Below are 27,194 nucleotides of genomic sequence, written 5' to 3' on the forward strand. Positions count from 1 at the left end.
TAGTCCACTGGAACACGGCAATTGTAGATAATACCAATTTCAATATCCTAATAGCGAACTTCATAAGGGTGAGGAGAAATGTGTGGCCCAACAGAATTAGAGATACACATGCAGCACTTCATCCACTGCTTGCATTTCTCTATGTACAATCAAGGAAACAGGATTGGGGTGTGTAAAGGAGCTATGGCAAAATTCAAAACCATCATAAAGAATAATGCAAATGAGATCTGCCCACTATACAGGAGTAAATCATGGAATAGCATAGAAAGAACAAAGAGAAAGACTGGTAAGGCCAACTCGAGGTATGACAACCAAAAACATCAGGCTGTGTAAAAAGTTAAGCAACGTTTTGAAACGTGAAATTCATTCCAATATATTTTAACAATGCAGAAATTTTATTCGTCAAAGTAAGTACCATTACAATCAACACATTTTTGCCAATGAGTTATAAGTTTGTTTATTTCAGTGACATAAAAATATGGCATCCTGGAGCTGATGAATTCTTTGAATGCACTTTCAGCATCGGTTTGATATTTTTTAAACTCTTTCTCTCACAGGAAACCATCAAGGTGCCTGAAAAAGTTGTAGTTGGTAGGAGAAAAGTTTGGGGAATAAGCTAGTTGAAGAACTTCATGGACAAGTTCCCTCAGCTTCTGAGGGAAATGTGTGGTTGAGCATTGTCATGAAGAATGATCGGCCCTCTTCTATTGACCAGTCTGGGACGGAGGAGTAGTTTTTTGTTCATTTTGGCAATTTCATGGGAATGTTTCTGCAGTAATGGTTTTTCCAGGTTTTAAGAAGTCATAGCAGATGAGTCTTGCAGTACACCACTACCAGTCACCATAAACTTTGTTTTGAAGAGCTCGGATTTAGGGAAGGTTTCGATGCTTCATTTTGGTCCAACCACTGCGAAGAAAGTTTCTTATTGTACAGAATCCACTTTTTATCACAACTTACAATACAGTCGAGAAATGGATTGGTCTGGATTTGCTCCTGCCACCGCCTCAGTTCTTTATGGCTTTACCTACCCTCTGTAGGTGTACCATCTTAGACACGATGATGGTGTTGTTATCCGCGTACGCTGAAACTTTCCAACTGCAACCTAGATCGCGTGGTATGCCCTTCAAGCTCTCCAACTTCCACAGTAAGGGTTCTAGAGCCAACACATACTAAAGGGAGGAGAGTGGACACCCTTGACAAACAGAGCACTTGATGTTGAATGGCTTTGAGAAGAACCCGTTCACCTGAATGATCAAGTTGATGTTACTGTATAGAGCAATGATCCACCTGCGGTAGATGGGGCTGAGCCTGAATGCTGCGAGGACCAACACCAGATACTGATGGTCAACCCCATCAAAAGCTTTGGACTGGTCTAAATGGACCAGAGCCCCGTTAACCCTCTCTAAGGGGTAGCGTAAAAAATGGAGATTATCGTGTATGGATTTGCCAGGAATGGCACAAGTTTGTGCCTCCCCAACAATTCCATCCACAGAACATGCCAACTTTTTTGCTAACACCTTGGCCAAAATTTTCAGCTCTTGTGTTAAGTAGAGTGATGGGACTTAAAATTATCTATAATATCCCCCTTGTTTGGGTCCTTTCCAAGCTACATCACCACTCCCCATACTGTTATAAAGCTCATAGGGGAAACCATCTAGTTCCAGCAACTTGTCCCCACAACAGTCTGACAAAAACCTCCTTGGCCAGGGGTGCTGCCTTTTTTTTTTTTCCATCTTTAGGGGTCTTTTTCCCCTTGGTCTCCTCTTGGGGAGGCAAGCACTTGGACCTCAGATGTCTCATCTTTCCACACTTGAAGCACCGAGGCTTCTTTCCCTCAACGTTTACAGATAACACTGTCTCCTCCCCAATGTGGATTTTTTGGGGGAGGTTTTCGAAGTCACTGGAAGTGACTTGTGCCAGTATTTCCAAAATCTTCCCCTTCCAGTTCTGTGGGGCATCTCTGGAAATCTGGATAAAGTTTATCTTCTCTTTGAAATAACAATGTAGCCACAATCTATGCAACTTCTACTTCTGGTGGTATAATCTCAATCCTAATCCAGATATAATGGCAGAAGTGCTATTTGTTCATTTTGTAAGGTTCTCGTCTAGTTCTCACACACCTTCTCTGCTTACTCAAACCTTGCCTCCTCTGTTGCGTACTTGGTGCTACATATTTGATTTGCTTCATTACTGGTCTGAGGCATTTTTTAATAGTACTTTCTCTGAAGTGCTCCAATTTTTTATTAATTAAGTTGTCTTATAGATTATTGTCCCTTTTTTTTCTGTTTATAATTTTGCTTGGGGGAGCAATTATGCTTTTCACATCTTCTTCAGTTATCAATCTGAAGAATGACTGAATCTCTGATTTTTCCAGTGATATTATTTTATGTTGTCCTCCTGCAACGGAGGCAAAATTTTTTTTATATGTTGTTTCTTCTACCGAAGATTTTTTTTTTTTAACAATGTTTCAACACAGGAGCAAAAAAAAATATACAAATTTCAAAAATCCTTCCCCCTTCATCATCATCATCATCATCATCATCGTTTAGCGTCCGTTTTCCATGCTAGCATGGGTTGGACGGTTCAACTGGGGTCTGTGAAGCCAGAAGGCTTCATCAGGCCCAGTCAGATCTGGCAGTGTTTCTACGGCTGGATGCCCTTCCTAACGCCAACCACTCCGTGAGTGTAGTTGGTGCTTTTTACGTGCCACCCTTATGGGAGGATAACAATTCAACAGTGTTTTTTCAAAAAAAAAAAACTTTCAACGTTTCTCTTACAGGAAACCAACAGCAAACAAATCGATAAAGCCTGCAAGCAGGTAACAAAATTAAACAAACAAACCTTACAGTTGCAACGGTCTAGCTAAAAAAATCACTAACTGAAGACCAAGATGATTGGAACACATTTCATTTTATTGGCCACTGTGGACCCTACACAAAAGGGACGAACAAGGACAGACAATACAGTACAAGTGGGGGCAAAAAACATAAAGGAATGAATAAAATGGATTTATATAATTAATGAAGGTGTAATGGCTAGTCAAACTCCACTTTCGAATAGTGCCATTTTAACTATATTTTTTTTCTCTTTTATAACCAACATTTATCAATTAAAATATAAAATATGGTCTCAATTGTTCAAATTCCATCACAGGTGGCAGATGATCATATCTTACCTCCCTCCCTAGTAGATTCATGTCATCGTCAAAGCTTGCTTTAATTTTTGGTAATTTTTTATGTCTATTAATATACACTTCATGCCAGGTACACATATATTTTCCTCCTCTTCAATTCTTATTACCGACTTCATTTTTCCAATTTTTTCCCTCAATGAACACATTCGTCCAATAGTTCGTTAGATACGCCCTACATTTATAATTGGTCTGTAATGCTTGTGTGACTCTGTACTGTCTGTGTCTGCTTGTGCATACCTACCTGAAGATTCTGAGCCACCTGTGAGTGCTTGTGTATACTTGAGGCGGCGAGCTGGCAGAAACGTTAGCACACCGGGCGAAATGCTTAGTGGTATTTCGTCTGCCGTTATGTTCTGAGTTCAAATTCTGCCGAGGTTGACTTTGCCTTTCATCCTTTCGGGGTCGATTAAATAAGAACCAGTAACTTACTGAGGTCGATATAATCGACTTAATCCGTGTGTCTGACCTTGTTTGTCCCCTCTATGTTTAGCCCCTTGTGGGTAGTAAAGAAATAGCTTATGTATACTTGACTGGAGTTGCTGGGCTATCTGGTGCATACTTGTGTATATTTAACTGGGGATTTATGGGATGTTCTTGTGTGTTTGCCATAATATGATATACTGCGTGGGCATTTGTACATTACTCCCTTCTCTTTTACTATTTTACTTGTTTCAGTCATTTGCCTGCGGCCATACTGGAGCACCGCCTTTAATCGAGCAACTCGACCCCGGGACTTATTCTTTTGTAAGCCCAGTACTTATTCTGTCGGTCTCTTTTGCCGAACCGCTAAGTAACGGGGACATAAACACACCAGCATCGGCTGTCAAGCAATGCTAGGGGGACAAACACATACAAGCATATATATATATACACACACACACACACACACATATATATATATATACACACACACATATACGACGGCCTTCTTTCAGTTTCCGTCTACCAAATCCACTCACAAGGCTTTGGTCGGCCCAAGGCTATAGTAGAAGACACTTGCCCAAGGTGTCACACAGTGGGACTGAACCCGGAACCATGTAGTTGGTAAACAAGCTACTTACCACACAGCCACTCCTGCGCCTTTTTTTTTTTTTTTTTTTTTTTTTTTTAGTTTTTCAGGGTTGGGGAGTTTTTAATGTCCTTTCTCTTTCTATTCTGTATTTCCTGGACTCTTTCATCTGTTTCCTCCACTTGCTTCTTCCGTATTTTCCTTTAATTTCTCATCTTTGTTATTTTCTTGTATTTCTTCTGTTGGGATTTGGCTGTTAAGAGAGGGACAATTCGCCTTAATGTGGCCCTTCTTTCTGCAGTGGTAGCAGGTGGGAGGTCTTCCCTCCACCACCACCACCACCACCACTCTAAGCTTCACATCTTCTGGTAACTCTATCTCTTTGGTAATTTTCTGTAAATCCAGTGTGGTGGCCTGGATTATGATTTCCAGGCCATATCCCCTCCAGTTCAATTGTTTGATGTGGCTTCCTTGCAGCACTTCTGGGTCCTCCTTTATTTCTATTAAGATTGCTGCAAGCAGCCACATCTCATTAATCTCAGTGGGCACCCTGCCAATCCTCACTCTTGCTATTCATTTCCTGAGATATGTTGGCAGGAGTGTCTATTTTTCTGTTTTCAATGTTACAAAAGCAAACACTATAATAATCAATCAAAAAAGGTTTAACAATTGCAACAACAGGTAACCCAGCTAGGGAGGACCTTAAACAAAGGGCAACTTATCTGCAACGTTAATGATTCGACACTGAGCGATATGTTTCTTTTCGAGATGATTGGAACAACGGTGAAAAAAAAATCAATGTTAATTTATTGATGCATTTTTGTATTATCAGACAATTGCAAGAAAATGTTTTTAAAAAATTTGAAAACTCTGCAAAAATCCGATACAAATTCTTCATGGTTCAAAACGTTGCTTACTTTTTATTCAACCTGATAGCAGTGTCATATTTGTTGATGCTACCCCTGGAAGCAAGCTAGCATCATTTGAGAAAAATCTGAGGTAAAATGTATCTGTAGATTAAAGTAGTAGAAAGACAAGGAATTCCCATAAAATCTAGTCTGTAGAACATACCTATTAGAAAGAATCCCCTGTATTGATAGGAACTGTACAGTGTTTAGTGTTTCCTCACAGAGTGACTGCAAAACTAGGAATGCAGTCTGTAGTATAAGATGTGCAGAAATAGGATGACGACATACATTGGAAAGACAGTCTGTAGCATAGGTGAGAGGATAAGCGATACAGATAGGAGCTCAAGGCAGAGAAAAGCTTGTCTGCTATACCAACATGCTCAACTAGAACATAGATATTAGAATCTTATCGACACAGAACAAACACAATGCTCAGATTACAGAGGCCACATATAATAGATCAACCATCAACAGAGAATCTGAATGGAGTAATAACACACGCTGCAACCTGACGATAAGATGAAAATATGACAGATGCAAAGTGTAATACACAAACCCATATACATGCACACATACATAAATGTATACACAGATAAAGATATGTACCACATGAAGACAAAATGGAACAGTGAAGAGGCGACAAGGAACAGTCATTGAAGAGGTTGCAATGAGATGAAAATCAAATAGTGTGTGTGTGTGTTTATTCCCCAAATATAATGTTTCAACACAATTTCACATCAAGAATCTTGCAAAACAAAAACATAAACGAAATTATTACACTGTATATATGAATATGGTATTTAATTGCAAAATAAACATATTTATAATTATCTAATCTTTTTGTCTTTTGCATTTATGGAAATAATGTAGACCCTTTCTATGGGCATTCAGGTGTATCAAAGAAATGGTTATTTAAAGATTCATTCATTAAGAGCCTTTGAGATAACAAGGCACTATAACTGGCTAAATTATAAGGGCACCAGCTGAAGACTAGCAGAGTGGCTAAAAAGTTTGCTTTGAAATCACATAATACCACTGCAGGGTACCTTGAGCCAGTATTTTCACCGATAGTTCATTGAAAATGACATTTTGTGTTTCAGTCATTTGACTGTAGCCATTCTGGAGTACTACCTTTAGTCCAGCAAATCGACCCCAGGACATTCTTTTGTAAGCCTAGTACTTATTCTGTTGGTCTCTTTTGCCGAACTGCTAAGTTACAGGGATGTAAACATACCAGCATCAGTTGTCAAGCGATGCTGGGGAAACAAACATACACACACATATATATATATGCGATGGGCTTCTTTCAGTTTCTGTCTACCAAATACACTCACAAGGTTTTGGTTGGCCTGAGGCTATAGCAGAAGACACTTGCCCAAGGTGCCATGCAGTGGGAATGAACCCGGAACCATGTGGTTGATAAGCTTTACAAGTCTTCTTAAGCACAGGTAAATTGCCAGGAGTCATGGTCCTTTATTATCTCCTCTGTGAGGCCCAATGTCTGAAGATCCCTTCTCACTACTTTGCCCAACATATTCCTGGATCTACCAGGAAACTACAATTCAATCTATTCTCTTTTACTTGTTTCAGTCATTTGACTGTGGTCTTGCTGGAGCACTGCCTTTAGTCGAGCAAATCAACTCCAGGACTTATTCTTTGTAAGCCTAGAACTTATTCTATCAGTCTCTTTTGCCAAACTGCTATGTTATGGGGATGCAAACACACCAGCATTGGTTGTCAAGTGATGTTGGGGGAACAAACACACATACATATACATATATACAACAGGCTTCTTTCAGTTTCCGTCTACCAAATCCACTCACAAGGCTTTGGTCGGCCCGAGGTTATAGTAGAAGACACTTGCCCAAGGTGCCAGGCAGTGGGACTGAACCCGGAACCATGTGATTGGTAAGCAATCTACTTACCACACAGCCACTCCTGCGCCTATGTAAATACAACATGTATCAGTAATTGTAATTATAGCAACAATAACTATGTAGACGAAAGCAGAGAGTATAGGACAATCTGTGTTCAAGTGCCACTCTCAATTCTCTCCTTGATCAATCTGATCAATTTTCAAAATGTTACCTACTTTCCATTAGTGTAAAATTCTCGGGGGACTGGATTGATGCCCTTCCTGTGGCCAACACTGGCGGTCTACTCAGTCTTAATGAGCTCCGCATCTCCATTGCACTCATCCGTAGGAGACTGACATGTTGCCGTGATAGGTCTTCACGATCCATTTTGCCACCTAAATGCTGGCTGTTTCACTCATCACACCAAGCTAAGCTTAATCATTAAGTGGGCCCTGGCTCAGATTAATATCACCTCAGTTCTGGAGCCAGCAGGATTATTCAGAAGTGATGGAAAGAGATCAGATGGTCTTACCCTCTGTCCCTGGGTAAGAAGTAGGTGCCACATCTGGGATGCCACAGTCTGTGACTTGTTTGCTTCTTCCCATATCCTGGATGCTGTTGTAAATGGGAGGGTCACTGCTTCTGTAGCTGAACAGAACAAAATCCTGAAGTATCAGGACCTGTCAGTGAACTATCTCTTCCAGCATGTGGCTTTTGAGATTGAAGGGGCTGGGCCGCTAACAGCGAAGTTATTGTCATCACTTGTGAGGGTACTTGGCTGTTCCAGCACCTCAGCCTCGCCATCACCCATATTAAAACCGTGTGTTGGCTTGCTTCAGAAGGTTCTGTTGAACTATAGGGTGTACAACCATTTGAAGCACTTTGTACTGCATTGATGGTTTTTTCTTTCTTTCTTTCTCCTTTTTTGTTTTGTTTCTTGTTTTTCTTTTGTAAAATATATTCCTTTTCATATACTATCTAGACATTTAAAGTAGTTTTCTCTCACTTAACTAGAGACAGTCTTGGTAAGTTGGTATCAAAAATATTATTTAGATCTGCTCTCGTTTAGGTTCGATGAAAAGAAAAATTTCAAAATGTGCTGAAAGATAGCTTACTCTAATGAAGAAAAGGTAAGGTCATGCCAAGATGATATTGTTGTGACTTTAATATTCAGGTATTACCTCATATGAACTGTTAATCTCTCTCCTGTACTTCTGTCACTATTTCGCTAAGGAAACGATTACAAGTGATTTGAGTAGTTACTTCCCTTACATCATTTAAAATGTGTATTTGAGCTGATTTATTTCATGTAATGAATCTAATTTTTTAGCCTATTCACGCTCAAACCTACGGCGTGCAGGATTCTCTGCATGTAATATGGGTCTCTGGGTTGGCAAGACGTCAGCCTCAGCACAGAGAAGGAAAGACAATTTTCCCTGGTTAATACCCCCGCGAGTTCCCCCCCTAAGATAGCTTTGGTCAAGTGTCTGATCACACGCTATTCATTTTTGTCTGATATCTTAGTCTCATCAGAAGAGCTTGCAATATCTGTAAGTAGCTCCTGCCATATGGTAATCTTTCGTTTTAGGATTACATAAGTGCGGGATTGAAAAAGAAGGTAAATGAATTCGGGAATACACTTGGCGATCCTGAGGTAGCGAAACAAATAGGAAAAATACTTTTAAAGTATATTTATTAAACATCATTTATAAAATATAGATTTCTGTATTCATTTCTCAACAACATCATTTAGATAAATTATGAAAGGAGCATCGGGATCTTTTCGGTTTAGTTACCCCTTTGTAATTTCTTCAGTTTTTAAAAATGAAATTATTGTATACAGTGCTCAGGTGCACCACAACTTGTCAGAGTATAGTATAAATGTCTGGAAAGCAAACAATGCGTGAGTCAGATACATGCTTGTGTATGTATGGAGGGGAGAAAATCAGGTGTAGTATTGATTTCATATTGAGTATATTGGTGTAGTTTTGCATCGTAAAAGCTGACATTTCTTATAAAAAAAACGCTACAAGTAATTGCAAATTGACAAAACTCATCTCGAAAAATTAACAAAAATAGATTTCTCTTCCAATGAGTTGTCAGTTCCTCATTACTTTCCCATGTGTTTTTTTTTTTTTTTGTAAAAATGTCTACTTTTTCCTAAGTTAACTAAATGATGCCGTTATGAAATGAAAAGTAAAATGTATTAAAAATTGACTTCTTAAGCATTGAATTTTTCATTTCGTTTGCTCATTATAGCATCTTAAATTTAATACATTTCTGATTTTATTTTCTACCATTTTCAATCCCGCACTTACACAATCACACAGACACATACACACAATTATTCACTGCCGTATCACTTCCCATTCCTTACTTCCGGTAGCAATAACCCAGATTCTGAATTATTAAGTAATCATTTCCAAGTTTATTTTTCGCTATTATTATTATTATCTAAAATCTCCTTTTGAGTATTATTCAGAGATATTATTACTTGGCCTCCTGTTACAAAAAAAAAGTCTACAATTACATTATAACAACTAAACAAAATACTGTTAGCATATAATTGCAGTAATTCCACTTGCACATCCATTATTAGCATTGAGAACGATTTCTTTGGTCACAAAGAATATACATATATATATATATATATATATATATATATATATATATATATATATATATATATATATGTATGTATGTATGTATGTATATAAGGTGATAATTCAGTCCATTGCTACAAATTACTATAAAATTACATTGGAATCAAGCGTTAGGATAAAGCATCTGTGAAAGATTGTGACAAATGCATTGATATTGGTAGGAATAAATTCAAAAGTTGTGTTGAGATCGTCATTGTTATCTCGTCGACAGCAAGTTTGACATATTGCACTTCAGGACTCTCATTCATACGTAAGTATTAATTATATCGAATCAATTCAATATTTTGGTTTTTATGAACATAATGCTACGTTTATATATATATATATATTTTTATTATTTCAATTATTTGTTGTTTTAGTTTCATGTCAGCTTTAATCGTGCTGGACCCTTTTATTAAAAAAAAAAAATGTGTTCCATCCATTCTACTCCTCCTTCAACTCTTCAAGCACAAGGTATATTGGACTAAACAATAATCGGTCCATTTTAATAGCAGAATGGTGTAATTTGATTGCTATTTCTAAACGACAGATGCTCCGTCACATTTTAATTTGTCCTGGATTATAATCTTGATAATATTTTCAAAATGCTTAGCAGCATTTCATCCGACTTTATATCGACCCCAGTTACGCACTGGGGTCGATATAATCGACTTAATCCCTTTGTCCTTGTTTGTCCTCTCTGTGTTTAGCCCCTTGTGAGTTGTAAAGAAATAGGTATTCTGAGTTCAAATTCCGCCGAGGCCGACTTTGCTTTTCATCCTTTTGGGATCGATAAAATAAGTATGCTTCCTTGCTCGAGAGTCACTATAATGTCGGAAGGTATATCTGTTGTTTGCAAATACGAACATTTCATACAAATGTATCTTATTCTTCACTTGTATCATTCATTGGACTGCGACCATGCTGTGGCATTACCTTGAAGTGGTTTAGTTGAACGAGTCGACCATAGTATTTTTTTGAAGCTTGGTACTTATACTACCGGTCGCTTGCATCGAACCGCAACGTTACAGGAATGTAAACAAACCAACACCGGTTGCCAAGCGGTGCGGCGGGGAGGGGTAGTGGCAAGCACAAAGACACACAGATATGTATAGGACGAGCTTCATTCAGTTTCCGACTATTAATTCACTCACAAGGCTTTAGTCGGCCTGTAGCTATAGTAGAAGACACTTGCTTAAGGTGTATGCTGTGGGACTGAACCTGGCACCATGTGGTTGGGAAGCAATCTTCTTACCACACAGTCACGCCTTATCTTTCACCTTTTACTTGTTTCATTCATTAGACTGCGGCCATACTGGGGCACCGCAGGGAAGAGGTTTAGTTGAACGAATCGACCGCGGTGGTTATTTTTTTCTTAAAGTCTTGTACTTATTCTATTGTTCTCTTTAGTCGAACCGCTTAGTTACAAGAACTTAAACACACACACACTATGGCCTTTCTGTTTCTGTCAACTAAATCCACTAAAGATTTTGGTTGTCCTGAGGCCATAGTCAAAGACACTTGAGCAAGGTACCACACAGTAGGACTGAACCTGAAACCATGTCAGGAAGCAAACCTATCACAACACAGTCACACCTGTATGATAAATTTTCATAAATTAATAAGTAAAATTCAGTTGTTCTAAGTAAAGGCTTGAGTTTACAATAAATTAGTACAAAAATGATGCTTATTTTTCACTGTTCAATCTCTCCTGTTTAAGTATATTTTCTATCTTATTCTGTTTCTTTGTTATTTCAGATTCCGACTACTTTGGCACGACATTCATGTTTTGCACATGCATCAACAGTATTATTATCTGCTAAAGACGCTATACAAAACAGATAAAACTTTCTTTTATACAAGTCTGTGAAATATTTCTCCTGAATTGAGATTTGCAACACTATTTCTCTACTTCACTGAATATCTCCAAAATAATTTTCATTCTTCATATATACATGGATAAATTTACCCTGATGATGTAACTGGCTTCTCTGGAAAACATTTTATACGTGGATATGTCATGACAAAAAGTTTTCCTTTAGTTTTTGCCCCATGTTACAAAGAAGGATTCTGTCACACTATGCTTTCTCACAATAATTAAATTTGAAATGATGATATCTGAATAAAATTCATCATGTAGGTAACTGTTTGCAGCATATTCAAATAAGATAACAGTTTAAGGCAATATAGTTGAAGAAATATTTGTTAGGCATCAAATATAAAGACAACAGAAGCAAAAGTATTCATATATTGTATGAAAGAAAGAAATGATGGAAAACGAGCTGTGTGAGGAGACCCTGGTTAAATACAAAACACAATACAAAAGGATTGGTTTTCCCTATGAGATACTGAAACAGATAGGAAAAGCATCATACTACTGTGATATCTGTAAAAAGTCTTTCTCTAAAAAGAGTAACTTAACCAGACACAAACGTATTCATACAGGTGAGAAACCATATCACTGTGATATCTGTGGAAAATCATTCTCTCAAAGTACTGTCTTAAAAACTCACCAAAGTATTCATACAAGAGATAAACCATACCAATGTGATATCTGCGGTAAATCATTCTTTCGAAGGAGTTCGTTCAATTCTCACAAACACGTTCATACAGGAGAGAAATCGAGTCGCAGTGATATCAGTGCAAAATCATTCTCTACAACAGTTAACTCGACTTCTCGCAAACGCATCCATACAGGCGAGAGGCCGTTTCACTGTGATATTTGTGGTAAATCATTCGCTATAGAACGTCATTTAACTATTCACATGCGTATTCATACAGGAGAGAAACCATATCACTGCGAGATTTGTGGTAGATCATTCTCTCAAGCAAATCACTTGACCACTCATGTACGAATTCATACTGGTGAGAAACCATATCACTGTGATATCTGTGGTAAATCATTCTCTGTAACATGTAGCTTAACTAAACACAAACGCATTCATACAGGAGAGAAGCCATATCATTGTGATATCTGTGGTAAATCATTCTCTATAGACAGTCACTTAACCACTCACAAACGCATTCATACGGGAGAGAAGCCGTATCTTTGTGATATTTGTGGTAAATCGTTTTCTCGAAGGAGTTACTGGACCTCTCATGAACGTATTCATTCAGGAGATAAGCCATACCACTGTGACATCTGCAATAAATCTTTCTCACAAAGTGGTGACTTAAATACTCATAAACGTATTCATACAGGAGATAAACCATATCACTGTGATGTCTGTGGTAGATCATTCTGTCGAAGAAGTCACTTGACTACACACAAACTCATACATACAGGGGATAAGCTTTATCACTGTGACATCTGTGGTGAATTATTCTCTGAAGAAAATAATTTAAATACTCACAAATGGATTCATACAGGGGAGATACCATAACACTAACATATAGAAGATCATTCTCTCTTAACTAAACACAAATGCATTTTTACAGGAGAGAAGCAATATCATAGTTTCTATACAGCTATAAACAACAGACTATAATTAGCTCTTGTAACATCTGCTTTCATAATTTAGACACTATTGAATATGGTGAATTATTGTGAGAATCTAATAACATTACATCATCATCATCATATGTCTGTTTTTCATGCTATAATCTAATAATGTTACCTTAGCTAATTATAGTATGTTGTTCACAGCTGTATAGAAACTAATATTCATTGAATTATTGAGGATGGCACAAACAATTCCCAAGTGAACAAGGCTGACATTTTTTCAAAACATTTACCAATGAAACATCCTATATCACTTATATTTGTTTTAAATCATTGTCACAGAATACATGAAGAAATACCTGAACTGACCCCAGATATATTCACACAGGAGGGAAAAGAATATATTGTTGCTATTATGTAAAACTGTTGTATGTCCAAAGTTGGCCAAATGTGTTTTTTTTTTTTTTTTGCAATATTTATTTTTGCCTGCAATAGCCTGTTCTTTTGGTCAAACTATCGTATCTCCAGCTGCTTCAGATGCCAAGATATCAAAAATTGTTAAAATGTAGTACAACGGTTTTGCTATGGAATTGTGAAACTGTTTTTTCGTTTCCTGAAAAAGCAACGTTTTGGACTTACGACACTTTTGCATAATAGCAACAATATTAGTATTGGGAAATTTTTTGAAAAGATATTGATTCATTTTTTAACATTGTGATTAAACAGCTGAGTAATCTTAAGTTAAGGATTACATTATTGTACAGTCATGTTTTAAATAAAATATATACACTTTATGAAAATATTTCATCATACCGTAAGGTGTATGAGATCTTGAATTTGTGTGTAAATATATCTTTTATTTGTTACTGTCATTAGACTGTGGCCATGCTGGGGCATGACTTTGAAGAACTTTTACTTGAATGAATTACCCCCAGTACTTTTTTTCTTAAAGCCTGGTACTTATTCTATTGCTCTCTTTTACTGAATCACTAAGTTATGGGGGTGTAAATACACCAACATCCGTTGTCAATCAGTTGTAGGAGGTGGGGTGGGGACAAACAGATGCACACACATAGATGTATGTATAAATGACTGGCTTCTTTCAGTTTCCGTGTACCAAATCCACTCACAAAGCTGTAGTAAAAGATACTTGTCCAAGCTGCCGTGCTGTGGGACTGAACCTGGAAACTTTTTGGGAAGCAAACTTGTAACCACACAGCCACACCTACCCCTATATATATATATGAGAACAAACTATACGATGAAATAGGGAAAGTCTTCGAACACGACTTCAGAGAAGACATCAAGAAAAAGTGGAAACGCTACCCTGATGTAATCTCCAGGGATACAGGCATCCAGCAACAGGACCTCCGTAATGCCATGATGGACCGTGAAGTCTGGCGTAGCATGGTAAATACCATTGTCTCGACCACGGTCGAACAATGATGATGATGACCTTGATGATTGTTTCATCTTTTGGAACAGATCAGAAGATCTACGAAGATTCCACATCCTCAAGACACTGTACCCATCTATCAACTTCACGATAGATACTAGCTACAACGAACTTCCCTTCCTAGACATCAACATCAAAATACACAACTCCACATTGTCACAACAGACATCTACAAAAAAAACCGTTTCAAATCATACATTCAAACTTACCAATAGTCCTACAAAACCCCAAAATATGAAACCTATTAAACAAATATTGCATAAAAAACAGTAAACGCCAAGAGAAAAACTTGAAGAAACAACTAACAAGAGCAAAATTCTCATCAGAGAATAAAACTGAATTCTTTGTAAAAGAGTGTGGAGATGGTAGATGTGGGGTCTCCATCATCACAACAACATCCACTACAAAAAAACCGACACACCAATATTTAAATTTCCACTCCTGCCACCCATCCCACATAAAAAGAAACATCCCATATAGTATAGTAACTGACTCACAAACACGACTAATAAGACTAGATGAACTTAAAAACTTCCTACTAGAACAAAAATACCCCTTTAAACTAATAAAAAATGGAATCTCAAGAGCAATGAAACTGGACATCACACAACTCAGAACCCCCAAAACAAAAAACGAAAGAAAACATTATCCCTTTCATAAACACACACAACCCTGGAGTTACCAGCATGTTTCAAATCATACATTCAAACTTACCAATGGTCCTACAAAGCCCCAAAATGGAAAACATTTAACAAATATTGCATAAAAAAACAGTAAACGCCAAGAGAAACAACTAACGAGCAAAATTCTCATCAGAGAATAAAACTGAATTCTTTGTAAAAGTGTGGAGATGGTAGATGTGGGATCTGCAGTAACCCCCCCCCCCTCTACAAATATAGATAGGGAAACAAACAAATGAAATTTAAGAGTGGTCAAATATTCAAAGTAAATGCAGATATGAACTGCAAGATGTAGAACGTAATATACTGAATAACCTGTCCCACATGCAAGGAGAATTATATAGGCGAAACTGGAAATTCTTTATGCCAACGAGCCAGAATTCACTGGCAACATGTCTGAGAGGAGGAACTGTGAAAGATTCCACTGAATAAACATGTGGAGAAGGAAAATTTAAGATCTTTCCCTTCTATAAATGCCCAAGGAATGACACCTTGAGAAAAAATATGGAACAATACTTCATAACAAAGTTCTCCCTCAAACTGAATGGCTGAAAATATGAAAATCACAGCAACTTCCCTATAAGCCCATCTAGAACTATTAGCTTAGTCTGTATAATAATGTTCTCACAATGTACAAAAAATTGTATGCATATCTGTTTCATTGAGCTCCTTCATAAGACACTTTCCCTTTTACATTATTGCCCATCCTAATATCTTCATTTTTGTAAAGAATTGTTCCTTATCTTCATTCCTCTTGAAAAAAATATATATATATGTATATATAGCTGTGACCGGTGAAATATCACTATTTCTGTAATGATTTGTACTGGTGGAAGGACCAATCCCCTCAAAAAATTCAAATCTGATGAATCTACTAGAGTAGATGTAAGCGCTAATATATGATTTATAAAAACGTGACATATTAATAAAAATCTGTAAATGTACAACCATCCAGATCTCCGAGTACCTTATTTTTTCCAATATATATATATATAAAATAGGAGATGGAATGTGTTGTAGACTTTATTGGGTACAACACACTTTTCGACCCATTCTGGGTCTCTTTGGGTACATCAATAAAATGTCTCACTAGAGATCTCTTGAGTTGGCTTATGTATTCATTTATTTATTTTATATATCTTGTATGCTTTCTTTCATCATGTTAGTGTGAAATTTGAGACCTGTTGAGTCAAGTGCATGTACATGAACATCGAACCAAATATCAATGGAAACAGTAGTTATGATACCTGTGCCGGTGGCACATAAAAAGCACCATCCGAATGTGACCGATGCCAACCCCGCCTCGAATGGCTTCTGTGCCGGTGGCACATAAAAAGCACCATCCGAATGTGGCCGATGCCAGCCCCGCCTCGACTGGCTTCTGTGCCGGTGGCACATAAAAAGTACCAACCGGTCATGGCCGGTGCCAGACGCATCTGGCACCTGTGCAGGTGGCACGTAAAAAGCACCCACTACACTCGCGGAGTGGTTGGCGTTAGGAAGGGCATCCAGCTGTAGAAACACTGCCAGATCAGACTGGAGCCTGGAGCAGCCCCTAGCTCCCCAGACCCCGGGTCGAACCGTCCAACCCGTGCTAGCGCGGAAAACGGACGTTAAACGATGATGATGATTTAACAACTGTCTTCCATGCTGGCATGGATTGGATAGTTTGACAGGATCCAGCAAGCCATTGGGCTGTACCGAGTTCCAGTGTCAGCTTTGGTACATTTTCTATGGTTGGGTACCCTTCTTAATGCCAACCACATTACAAGTGTGCGCTAGGTACTTTTTTCTTATGCCACTTGCACTTGGGAGGTTTGCAAGTAAGTTGCATGACAAGAAAGAGAAAAGCCCCCACTGACTAGAGGAAGTGGGTGATGGCTTTACACCAGGTGCTGAGAGGCTAAAGTATGATAGAGGGACAAGAACAGGTGTCTTGCTACAGAGGGGATATGTAACTTTCCTACATTATAAAGCTGAGTAGTAGTAATTAGGAAGGTGAAGATAAGACTGTTGTGATGTTGGAATTTATTTGGAAAATTGTATCATTTCTTATATCCATTGTACAAATCTATTACAATTTGATGGTTGAGCTGGATATTAATTTGTATGCATCAATATATCTATTGTGGAGGTGCGTGACTTAGTGATTAAGGCGTTGGACTCATGATCATAAGATTGTGATTTCAATTCCTGAACCGGGCGATGTTTTGTGTTCTTGAGCAAAACACTTCATTTCATGTTGCTCCAGTCCACTCAGCTGGCAAAAATGAGTAATTCTGTGATGGACTGGCGTCCCATCCAGGTGGGGAATATATACGCCATTGAAACCAGGAAACCAGCCCTCATGAGCCTGACAAGGCATGAGAAGAAAACATCATCTCATATCTATCAACTTTTATTTGCAAATGCTGCAAAGTTCTTTATTACAGCTTATCACCATCTTGTCTTGATCTGTTGCCATCTGACCTGTGAGGCCCAAAATCCCCACATTTGACCTCACCAATCTATATTCGCTTTTACTTGTTTCAGTCATGTGACTGGCTATGCTGGAGCACCGCCTTTAGTCCAGCAAATCGACACCAGGACTTACTCTGTAAGCCCAGTACTTATTTTATCGGTCTCTTTTGCCGAACTGCTTAGTTACAGGGATATAAACACACCAGCATCAGTTGTCGAGCGATGTTGGGGAGGGGGACAAACACAGACACATAAGCATATACACACACATACATATATACGATGGGCTTCTTTAAGTTTCTGTCTACCAAATCCACTCACAAGGCTTTGATTGGCCCGAGGCTATAGTAGAAGACACTTGCCCAAGGTGCCATGCAGTGGAACTGAACCTGGAATCATGTGGTTCATAAGCAAGCTACTTACCACACAGCCACTCCTACGCCTACTTACTACACAGCCACAGAGATCAATATTTTTATAAAGATGTATTTACATTTCTCAGTGATTTATTTACAAATAGAAACAATGCTAAACCATTTGAAATTGAACCTAGAAAGTTCCCCTCCAAAACAGAAGTCCCAGGCTAGGTTGTTTGTGGAAGACCAGTGGTTGCCCATACATACCAGTTTCCTCTCTTCACACCACTGATGTTATCCCAGGGAAAGGCAATAGTCTGATACAGCATGGCACCAGTGATGTTGCTTCTCATTTCTATAGCTGAGTGAACTGGAGCAATGTGAAATAAAGTGCCTTGCTCAAGAACACACTACACAGCTGAGTCCAGGAATCAAACTCACTACCTCGTGATTGTGAGCTCAGTGCTCTAACCACTGAGACATATGCCTTCACTGTCAAATGTAATACTTATTTATTCACATCATCATCGTTTAACGTCCGTTCTCCAAGCTAGCATGGGTTGGACGGTTCGACCGGAGATCTGGGAAGCCAGGAGGCTGCACCAGGCTCCAGTCTGATCTGGCAGTATTTCTACAGCTGGATGTCCTTCCTAACGCCAACCACTCTGTGAGTGTAGTGGGTACTTTTTATGTACCAGGCGAGGCTGGCAACGGCCATGATTGGATTGGTGCATTTTAGTGCCACTGGCACGGAAGCCAGTCAAGGCGGCGCTGGCATCGACCACGTTTGGATGGTGCTTTTTATGTGCCACCAGCACAGGGATCACAACTACAGTTTCCATTGATTTTTGATATTGGTGTACTTGCCTCAATGGATCTCCTCAAGCACAGGGTCGAAACGGTGTTTCTTTACTTGCCACCTGCACACGAGTCAGTCCAGCGGCCCTGGCAACTGCCGGGTGCCAGTCATCGGATTGGTTCAATTTCGATTCCAATTTCACTTGCCCCAAATCCTGCACTATCTCATAGCTTCAAGATTTTCATGACATCATCATCATTTAACTTCCATTGTCCATGCTTGCATGGGTTGGATGGTTTGACTGGGCTGGCCCGCTGGAAGATTGCACCAAGCTCCAGCCTGATTTGGCACGGTTTTCTATGGCTGGATACCCTTTCTAACGCCAACCACTCTGAGAGTGTAATGGATGCTTTTACGTGTCATATGTGTGATACCAGTATCTTCCACAACTGTAATTTTGCTCAGTTAGATGGCTCTTCTCAAGCACAACATAATACCAAAGGTCTTGGTCATTGCCTCCATAAGGCCCAACACTTGAAAGGAACTCAGCCACTTTGCCTCCATGAGGCCCAGAGGGTAGGTGTCAAAGGCAGGATCTGGCCAGTTTGAACGTAAAACGGGTGGAATACTATGGATGGTTTAAATGCTAAAGGATTAAGATAAAATTAAATTTTCTATGGATTAACAATTATCCTCCTGTTTGGTTACAAATACAGTTAAATGCATGTTTTGTTACCATTACCCTGCTGCTATTATTTAGAATGAATTATGTCATAACATTTTAAACCTTATTACAATATTAAATTAAGAGGAAGATTATCAAAAGTTATATTTTTCTATGTCAATAATTCTACTAATAGTATACACAGCACTATATATACATATATTCATGCAGGTGAGATGACATATCACTGAAATCTATTGAGATATTCTATTACAATTATTTATCTCACTACATCTACGTTCACTGTGAAGAAAAAAGAAAGAGGCTCTCATCGTCATTTAACAGCCACTTTTCCATCGTTTAGACAATTTATGGAGGCAGATTTTCTGTGGCCAGATGCCCTTCCTGTTGCTAACCATCATGTGTTTCCAAGTAAGGTAATATTTCCCCATACCCAGACACGTTTTTCATTGAAGACTAAAAAAAAAACAATGTTAGTGATGCTCATTCAAACACAGGATGTCAAGACAAGTATACATATAAACATACACTCATGCTAGCATGGAAGACAGACATTTAAACAACGATGATGATACATATATGACAGGCTTCTTTCAGTTTCCATCTATCAAATTCACTTACAAGGCTTTGCTTGGCTCAGAGCTATGGTTGCAGACTCTTGCCCAAGGTGCCATGTAGTGAAGCTAACTCGAAACCATATGGTTGGGAAGCAAGCTACTTAACCATACAGCCAAACTTGGCTCTCATATCACCATCTTCGTTTAACGTCCACCTTCCATATATATATATATATATATATATGCATATGTGTGTGTGTATATTCCTGATAAAAAGCTACAAACTCACCACTATCTAATATTAGTGTCCATTCAAAAGCATAAAAAAATAATGTAAAACTATAGTACATTATTAGTCTGTCTTAATTAATAAAAAAAATTAGTTGCGAGTTGTCTTTAGCGGTTTTTAAACAGTATATAACATATCACATTTCAACTAAATTTTTATAAAACTATTTACCTTATATATACAGGAATGGCTGTGAGGTAAGTAGCTTGCTTACCAACCACATGGTTCTGGGTTCAGTCCCACTGCATGGCACTTTTGGCAAGTGTCTTCTACTATAGCCTCGGGCCAACCAAAGCCTTGTGACTGGATTTGGTAGATGGAAACTGAAAGAAGCCCGTTGTATATATGTATATGTGTGTGTGTTTGTCCCCCCAACATATATATATATACTAGCAGTATCACCCGGCGTTTTTAGAGATGTAAAGTATAATAGCCATCTCAATATGGCTAACCACAAAGGGGCGGTGTTACTGTAGCTTTTTACATTCTGAGATTTAATAATAAATTTTTAGAGAGTTACTTCCCTTATATATGCCAAAAATGCATTAAAAAATGGGAAAAATTGATGGTAAATTTTTTTTAAATCGTAGACTCATCGTAGACACGCGCTAATACCCAGAAGGGCTCGATATGAATCACGACTATAAGATTAGTTAAACTGCACCGCAAAATGTGGGAGTAGTTAGGAATCTAAATCGTAGGAGACAGACAGCACACAACCTCTCTTTTATATATAAAGATATAAGTAGGAATTTCATTTGGTATACCAAATGTAAACTGAATACACAAGATGTACTATGGAATAAAAAAGCAAACCAACCAAAGACTGTAGATGCAGAGGAGCAATAAGCCCAAGGGCATAGTGCCCTGAAGATTCCCTAGATGTAGTTGATAGCTTCTGTTACCTTGGTAGCATTATTAGTAGTGGTGTTGGATATTCTGAACATATAGAAGCCAGAGTAAGGATGGGTTGAAAAAAGATCTCAGCCCTTTTATCTCATCATCATCATCATCGTTTAACGTCCATTTTCTATGCTAGCATGGGTTGGATGGTTCGACCGAGGATTTTGGGAAACCAGGAGGCTGCTCCAGGCTCCAGTCTGATCTGGCAGTGTTTCTACAGCTGGATGCCCTTCCTAATGCCAACCACTCTGTGAGTGTAGAGGGTGCTTTTTACGTGCCACTGGCACAAAAAGCAGATTGTGTGTATAGACTACGATATCTCTTAGTGGTAGTTTTAACTTGCGAATTATGAAAATTACCTGAAAACTACATTTACGAAAGAAATTTCAAAAAGATCAGTCACAGGGAATCAAACAGAAATTATTCAACACTAACAACAAAAACTAGCAGGAATTCTAGATTACTTTTTATAAAATGAACTGTAAGTTATAATTATTTGTTAGATGAATATTTTGATGCGCTATGTTGTCTCAGAAGACTCTAGATCAGACAGGTGCAACTCTTGAGAGGAGGGCTGCATGAAATATGATTCAACATACGACTAAAAATAAATTGAAGGCAATTTTAATAAACGTTCTTTTCCTCGCAAAATCAGGTGTGCCATTCAGAAAGTACTGCAATTTGCCCATGACTCTTCTAGATCTAGAAATTGACAAATCTGTGCAGACAAATTTCTTTCTATTCTTTTCCACCTTCCAAAAGAGAAAGCGAGAATTAACTCCCCTGATATCGATTCTTCCAATAAACACTGGTACTACGTCACTTCCGTTTTTTTGGCTTCCGGTAACAATATATTATCATCTTTGAGAATCAATAAATGCACAGCTTATTAATTGAAAACCAAATACAAATTATTGACTATAATTAGCTTTTGGGTGGTCACAGATGTGGTATCGTTTCGGTTTGACCGGCAGTTTTTAAAAATAATTTCCACGTAAGTAAACACATTTAAACTTCGTATACTGGTAGAACACGCATTCGAGCCAAAACGAAAGATTGCCCAATGGCGATGATTCGGTATAGGTACACACGTGACTTTGTTTACATTTCTGAAGATAACAGAAAGGATCTTTTCGGTTTGAACGCTGCACATCAGTCGTTAATTTTATCTTAACCAAACAAAATATAGCCGGGGCAATCTTTCGTTTTGGCTCGAATACGTGTGCGAGTTATATCGAAGAATAGCCTTCAAGAGAATTTCTCCGAATAATGAACCCCCCCCCCCCCGCTGTTAATAAGTCACTGTCACTTCAAAAAAGATATAGATACACATTAAAATTTCCCTATCAGACGTTAGATAAAATATCAGTAAATGTCTTTGTCTTTGTGATTATTGTAAGAATTCATTCAAAAGTTATTATGACACTGTTGTTCTCTTATACGTTGAACTTGTTTTGCATTTTAACTACATTGATATATGTAAGTATTAACTATATCGTATTATCGATTCAATATCTTTTTCTCCTTTTAGCCTTCAGTTGTTTAGTTTCAGGTCAGCATCCCCTACTTTATATATTTATATATATATATATATATATATATAGGTATTACTAGCGAATCCTAAAAATGTATGGTTCTTTAGGAGCCATACTGTTTCATTTTGAGAATGGTTGCATTGTGGTACAGAATCTGAAAAAAAATCTACCTGTAGTTTGAAGATTAAAAAACTTCCAAGATTGAAATATAATTTTACAGTAAATTATAAAGTGAATTTCAATTGTTCAGCTAAAGGTTTAAAACTATAGTTAATCTGTAGAAATGTAAAAATTTCAATATTGAATCTCTGCCTTTTAAATATCCTTTATCTTTTACACTGTTTTTCTTTATTATTTCAGATTATTAGATGGCACTGGTGTAAAATATATTTTCTCTTCAAAGCATCAACAATATTTATCATCCAAAAATGTAACAAAGAACAATCTCCCACTCGCTTGTTTATATAAATCTATTTTTGAACTTCCATGAAATATTCTATGCGAACTGAGAATATTAGCAAAATTTCTTAACTTCACTACCTGGAATATGAACAAAATAATTTTGCATTGTAATTGAACTCAGCTAAATTACATCATGAAAATATATCTGGTTTGTCTTTAAGAAGTTACATCTATGGATTTGCCTTGATAAATGGTTTTACTTTAATGTTGCTCCATCTTGGAATAATTGTCTATGAAATGATAGTAATATAATCAATCATCTTGTAAGTAGCTGTTTGCAGTTTCTTTAGATATTGACAACTATCACAGCTTATAGAAATATTGCTGAGGAAATATTTGTTAGAAAACAAATTTTAAAATCTAACATAAGAGTGTCCATATATGTTGTGAAAGAAGAAAATTATGGAAACAGAATTATGTGAGAACCAGGTTAAGTATAAAACATTGTCTAAAAGGATTGATTTCCCTGATGAGATACATAAACAGTCAGGAAAAACATCATACTTCTGTGATATCTGTAAAAACTCATTCTCTAAAAAGAGTAACTTAACCAGACACAAACGTATTCATACAGGAGAGAAACCTTATCGCTGTCATATCTGTGGCAAATCATTCTCTACAATAGTTCACTTAACTTCTCACAAACGTATTCACACAGGAGAGAGGCCATTTCATTGTGATGTATGTGGTAAATCATTTGCTATAGATAGTCACTTAACTATTCACAAACGCATTCATACAGGAGAGAAACCATATCACTGTGAGATCTGTGGTAGATCATTCTCTCAAACAAGTCACTTAACTACCCACATACGTATTCATACGGGAGAGAAGCCATATCGCTGTGATATCTGTGGTAAATCATTCTCTGTAACATGTAGCTTAACTAAACACAAACGCATTCATACAGGAGAGAAACCATATCACTGTGATATCTGTGGTAAATCATTCTCTATAGACAGTCACTTAACCACTCACAAACGCATTCATACAGGAGAGAAACCATATCTTTGTGATGTCTGTGGTAAATCATTCTCTCGCAGAAGTTATTTGACATCCCACAAACTTATTCATTCAGGAGATAAACCATATCACTGTGATATCTGTGACAAATCATTCTCTAAAAATGGTGACTTAACTACTCACAAGCATATTCATACAAGAGGCAAATCATATTGCTGTGATATCTGTGGTAAATCATTTTTCCGAAAGAATTCCCTCACTTTTCACAAATGTATCCATTTAGTAGACAGACCTTATAACATTAATATTTATGGTAAATCATTCTCTACAATAGTTCACTTACCTTCTTACAAACGAATTCATACAGGAGAGAAGATATTTCGCTGCGATAAATCATTCCCTTTAGATAGTCACTTAACAACTCAAAAACGTCTTCATACAGGAAAAAAATCATATCACTGTGAGATATGCGGTAAATCATTCTCTCAAACAAATCACCTAACTACTCATATACGTGTTCATACAGGAGAGAAGCCATATGACTGTGATATCTGTGGTAAATCATTCTCCGTAGTATATAGCTTGACTAAACACAAACGCATTCATGCAGGGAAGCTATACCTTTGTGATCTCTCTGCTAAATCAGTCTCTCAAAAAAGTTACCTGCCTTCTAACAAACACATTCATACACCGGATAAGTCACATTGGTGTGACATTTGTGCAGCATCATTCTCTCAGAATCATGATTTAGCAACTCACAAATGTCTTCATACAGGAGATAAACCATATCACTATGATAAATCACTTTCAAAAAGGATTCCTTCACTTCCAATAAACACATGCATACAGGAGAGAACTCCCGTCACAGTGGTAAATTATTAATTACAACTGTTCGCTCAACTTCTCGTAAACGCATTCATGCAAGGGATAGACCATTTCACTGTGAGATCTGTGATAAGTCGTTTTCTGTTGAAAGTCACTTAACTATTCACAGGCGAATCCATACAGGAGAGAAACCATATCACTGCGAGATCTGTGGGAAATCTTTCTCTCAGACAAATCATTTGACTACCCACATACGTATTCATACAGGAGAAAAACCATATCATTGTGATGTTTGTGGTAAATCATTCTCTGTAACATGTAGCTTAACTAAACACAAACGCATTCATACAGGAGAGAAGCCATATCATTGTGATATCTGTGGTAAATCATTCTCTATAGACAGTCACTTAACCACTCACAAACGCATTCATACAGGAGAGAAACCATATCTTTGTGATGTCTGTGGTAAATCATTCTCTCGCAGAAGTTATTTGACATCCCACGAACGTATTCATTCAGGAGATAAACCATATCACTGTGATATCTGTGATAAATCGTTTTCTGAAAAAAGCAACTTAACTACTCACAAATGGATTCATGCAGGAGAGATGTCATAACATTGGTATTAAGTAAATCGTACCTTCTAAAACATGACTGGGACATAAGTAACGTCACACAGGAGAAAAGTCATAATTACCTTCATTGAAATCATTCTAACAAGATACATCTGACATGCTTTTGATGAAGAAGAATAATTGCACCATTTTGTTGTTTTGTATGAAAAATATATTTAACCACAGGAGAGAAGACATACCGTATTTTAACATGTATAAGGAACCTTTTTTTGTCAAAAATTAGGTTAAAAAAATGGGAGTTTCTTATACATTGGATAGTATTATGATCCCTTACAAAACCTTTTTTCCAAATTTTAAGCCCCTAAAATTAAGGGGTTCCTTATACTTTAAAATACGGTAATTATATGATAACTCCTCTACACAATTTTAAATAATTACAGATATATGATAATTACATTGATGTAATTAACTTATTGGTGTTATTTTAAATAAAATCATTCTTTTAGAAATTTCAAGAAAGGATAAAATATACTATTTATTTATTTGACTTTATGGGCAAACAGCTCTGATATTTATTTTTCCTAAATCAAAGATTACATTGCTGTATAGATTATGTTCCAAATAAAATTTAAAATATTTTATATCATTGAGAAGATGGGATCTTGAATGTTTATTCTGTAGCTATGTGTGCATTTTTTGTGCATGTTATGATGTTTGTGTAAGTTATACTGTAAAATTTATAGCATGTGTGTGTGTGTATATGTAGAAAGAGAAAGAGAGGCACAAGGGTTCAGTCCCACTGTATGGCACTTTGGGCCAGTGTTTTCTATATCCTTGGGCCAACCAAATCCTTATGAATGAATTTGGTAGGTAGAAACTGAAGATGTCCATCATATGTGCGAAACTGGTACTTTATTTATCGACCCCGAAAGGATGAAAGGCAAAGTCGACCACGGCAGAATTTGAACTCAGAACGTAACGACAGACGAAATACCGCTAAGCATTTAGTCCGGCGCACTAACGTATCTGCCAGCTCGCCGCCTTAATTATGATAGAAACTAATTAATAGTTTCTATCATAATAAAATGTCCAATTAATTTCAATTATTTACTTATGGATATGGTGTAAAGTCCAACCACCTATTGCCTGTAATGGGAATGTATTACCAAATATGATGAATATTATTTTCAGAATTTTCAATGGCAATACCGTATGATAGGAAATCAGAAACAGCTGTTAGATGGGATACAGTCTATTTGTATTTAATTAAAAAGTTATAATTGATGCTAGTCAATTGTTGCTGATCAATATTTCCCCATTTTCTGTGTACTTCATCATCATCATTGTTTAACACCTGTTTTCCAAGCTGGCATGGGTTGGATGGTTCAACTGGGGTCTGGGAAGCCAGGAGGCTGCACCAGGCTCCAGTCTGATCTGGCAGTGTTTCTACAGCTGGATGCCCTTCCTAACACCAACCACTCTGAGAGTGTACTGGGTGCTTTTTATGTACCACCGGCACAGGGGCCAGAGGAGGCTGGCAATGACCAAGATCGGTTGGTGCTTTTTACGTGCTACCAGCACGGAAGCCAGTCAGGGCGG

General features: G+C 37.5%; 1 protein-coding gene across 3 annotated transcripts; it reads left to right on the forward strand.

The window, feature by feature from the left end:
• Positions 1 to 9,660: 9,660 nt before the first annotated feature.
• On the forward strand, positions 9,661 to 25,378 carry LOC115214271 (zinc finger protein 493-like). Of its 3 annotated transcripts, XM_036504796.1 has the most exons (4): positions 9,661 to 9,879; positions 11,367 to 12,101; positions 12,354 to 12,599; positions 23,933 to 25,378. In XM_036504796.1, the coding sequence occupies exons 2-4, from the start codon at positions 11,876 to 11,878 to the stop codon at positions 25,075 to 25,077; spliced, it is 1,617 nt and encodes a 538-aa protein (XP_036360689.1). In that variant the 5' UTR covers positions 9,661 to 9,879; positions 11,367 to 11,875; the 3' UTR covers positions 25,078 to 25,378. The 3 variants fall into 3 exon arrangements, with proteins under 3 accessions (XP_036360689.1, XP_036360688.1, XP_029639277.2); XM_036504795.1 differs by having other exon boundaries at positions 9,665 to 9,879; positions 11,367 to 12,515; XM_029783417.2 differs by having other exon boundaries at positions 9,666 to 9,879; positions 11,367 to 12,599.
• Positions 25,379 to 27,194: the final 1,816 nt, after the last annotated feature.

Source organism: Octopus sinensis, linkage group LG7, assembly GCF_006345805.1.
Source record: "Octopus sinensis linkage group LG7, ASM634580v1, whole genome shotgun sequence".
NCBI classification, from domain to species: domain Eukaryota; kingdom Metazoa; phylum Mollusca; class Cephalopoda; order Octopoda; family Octopodidae; genus Octopus; species Octopus sinensis.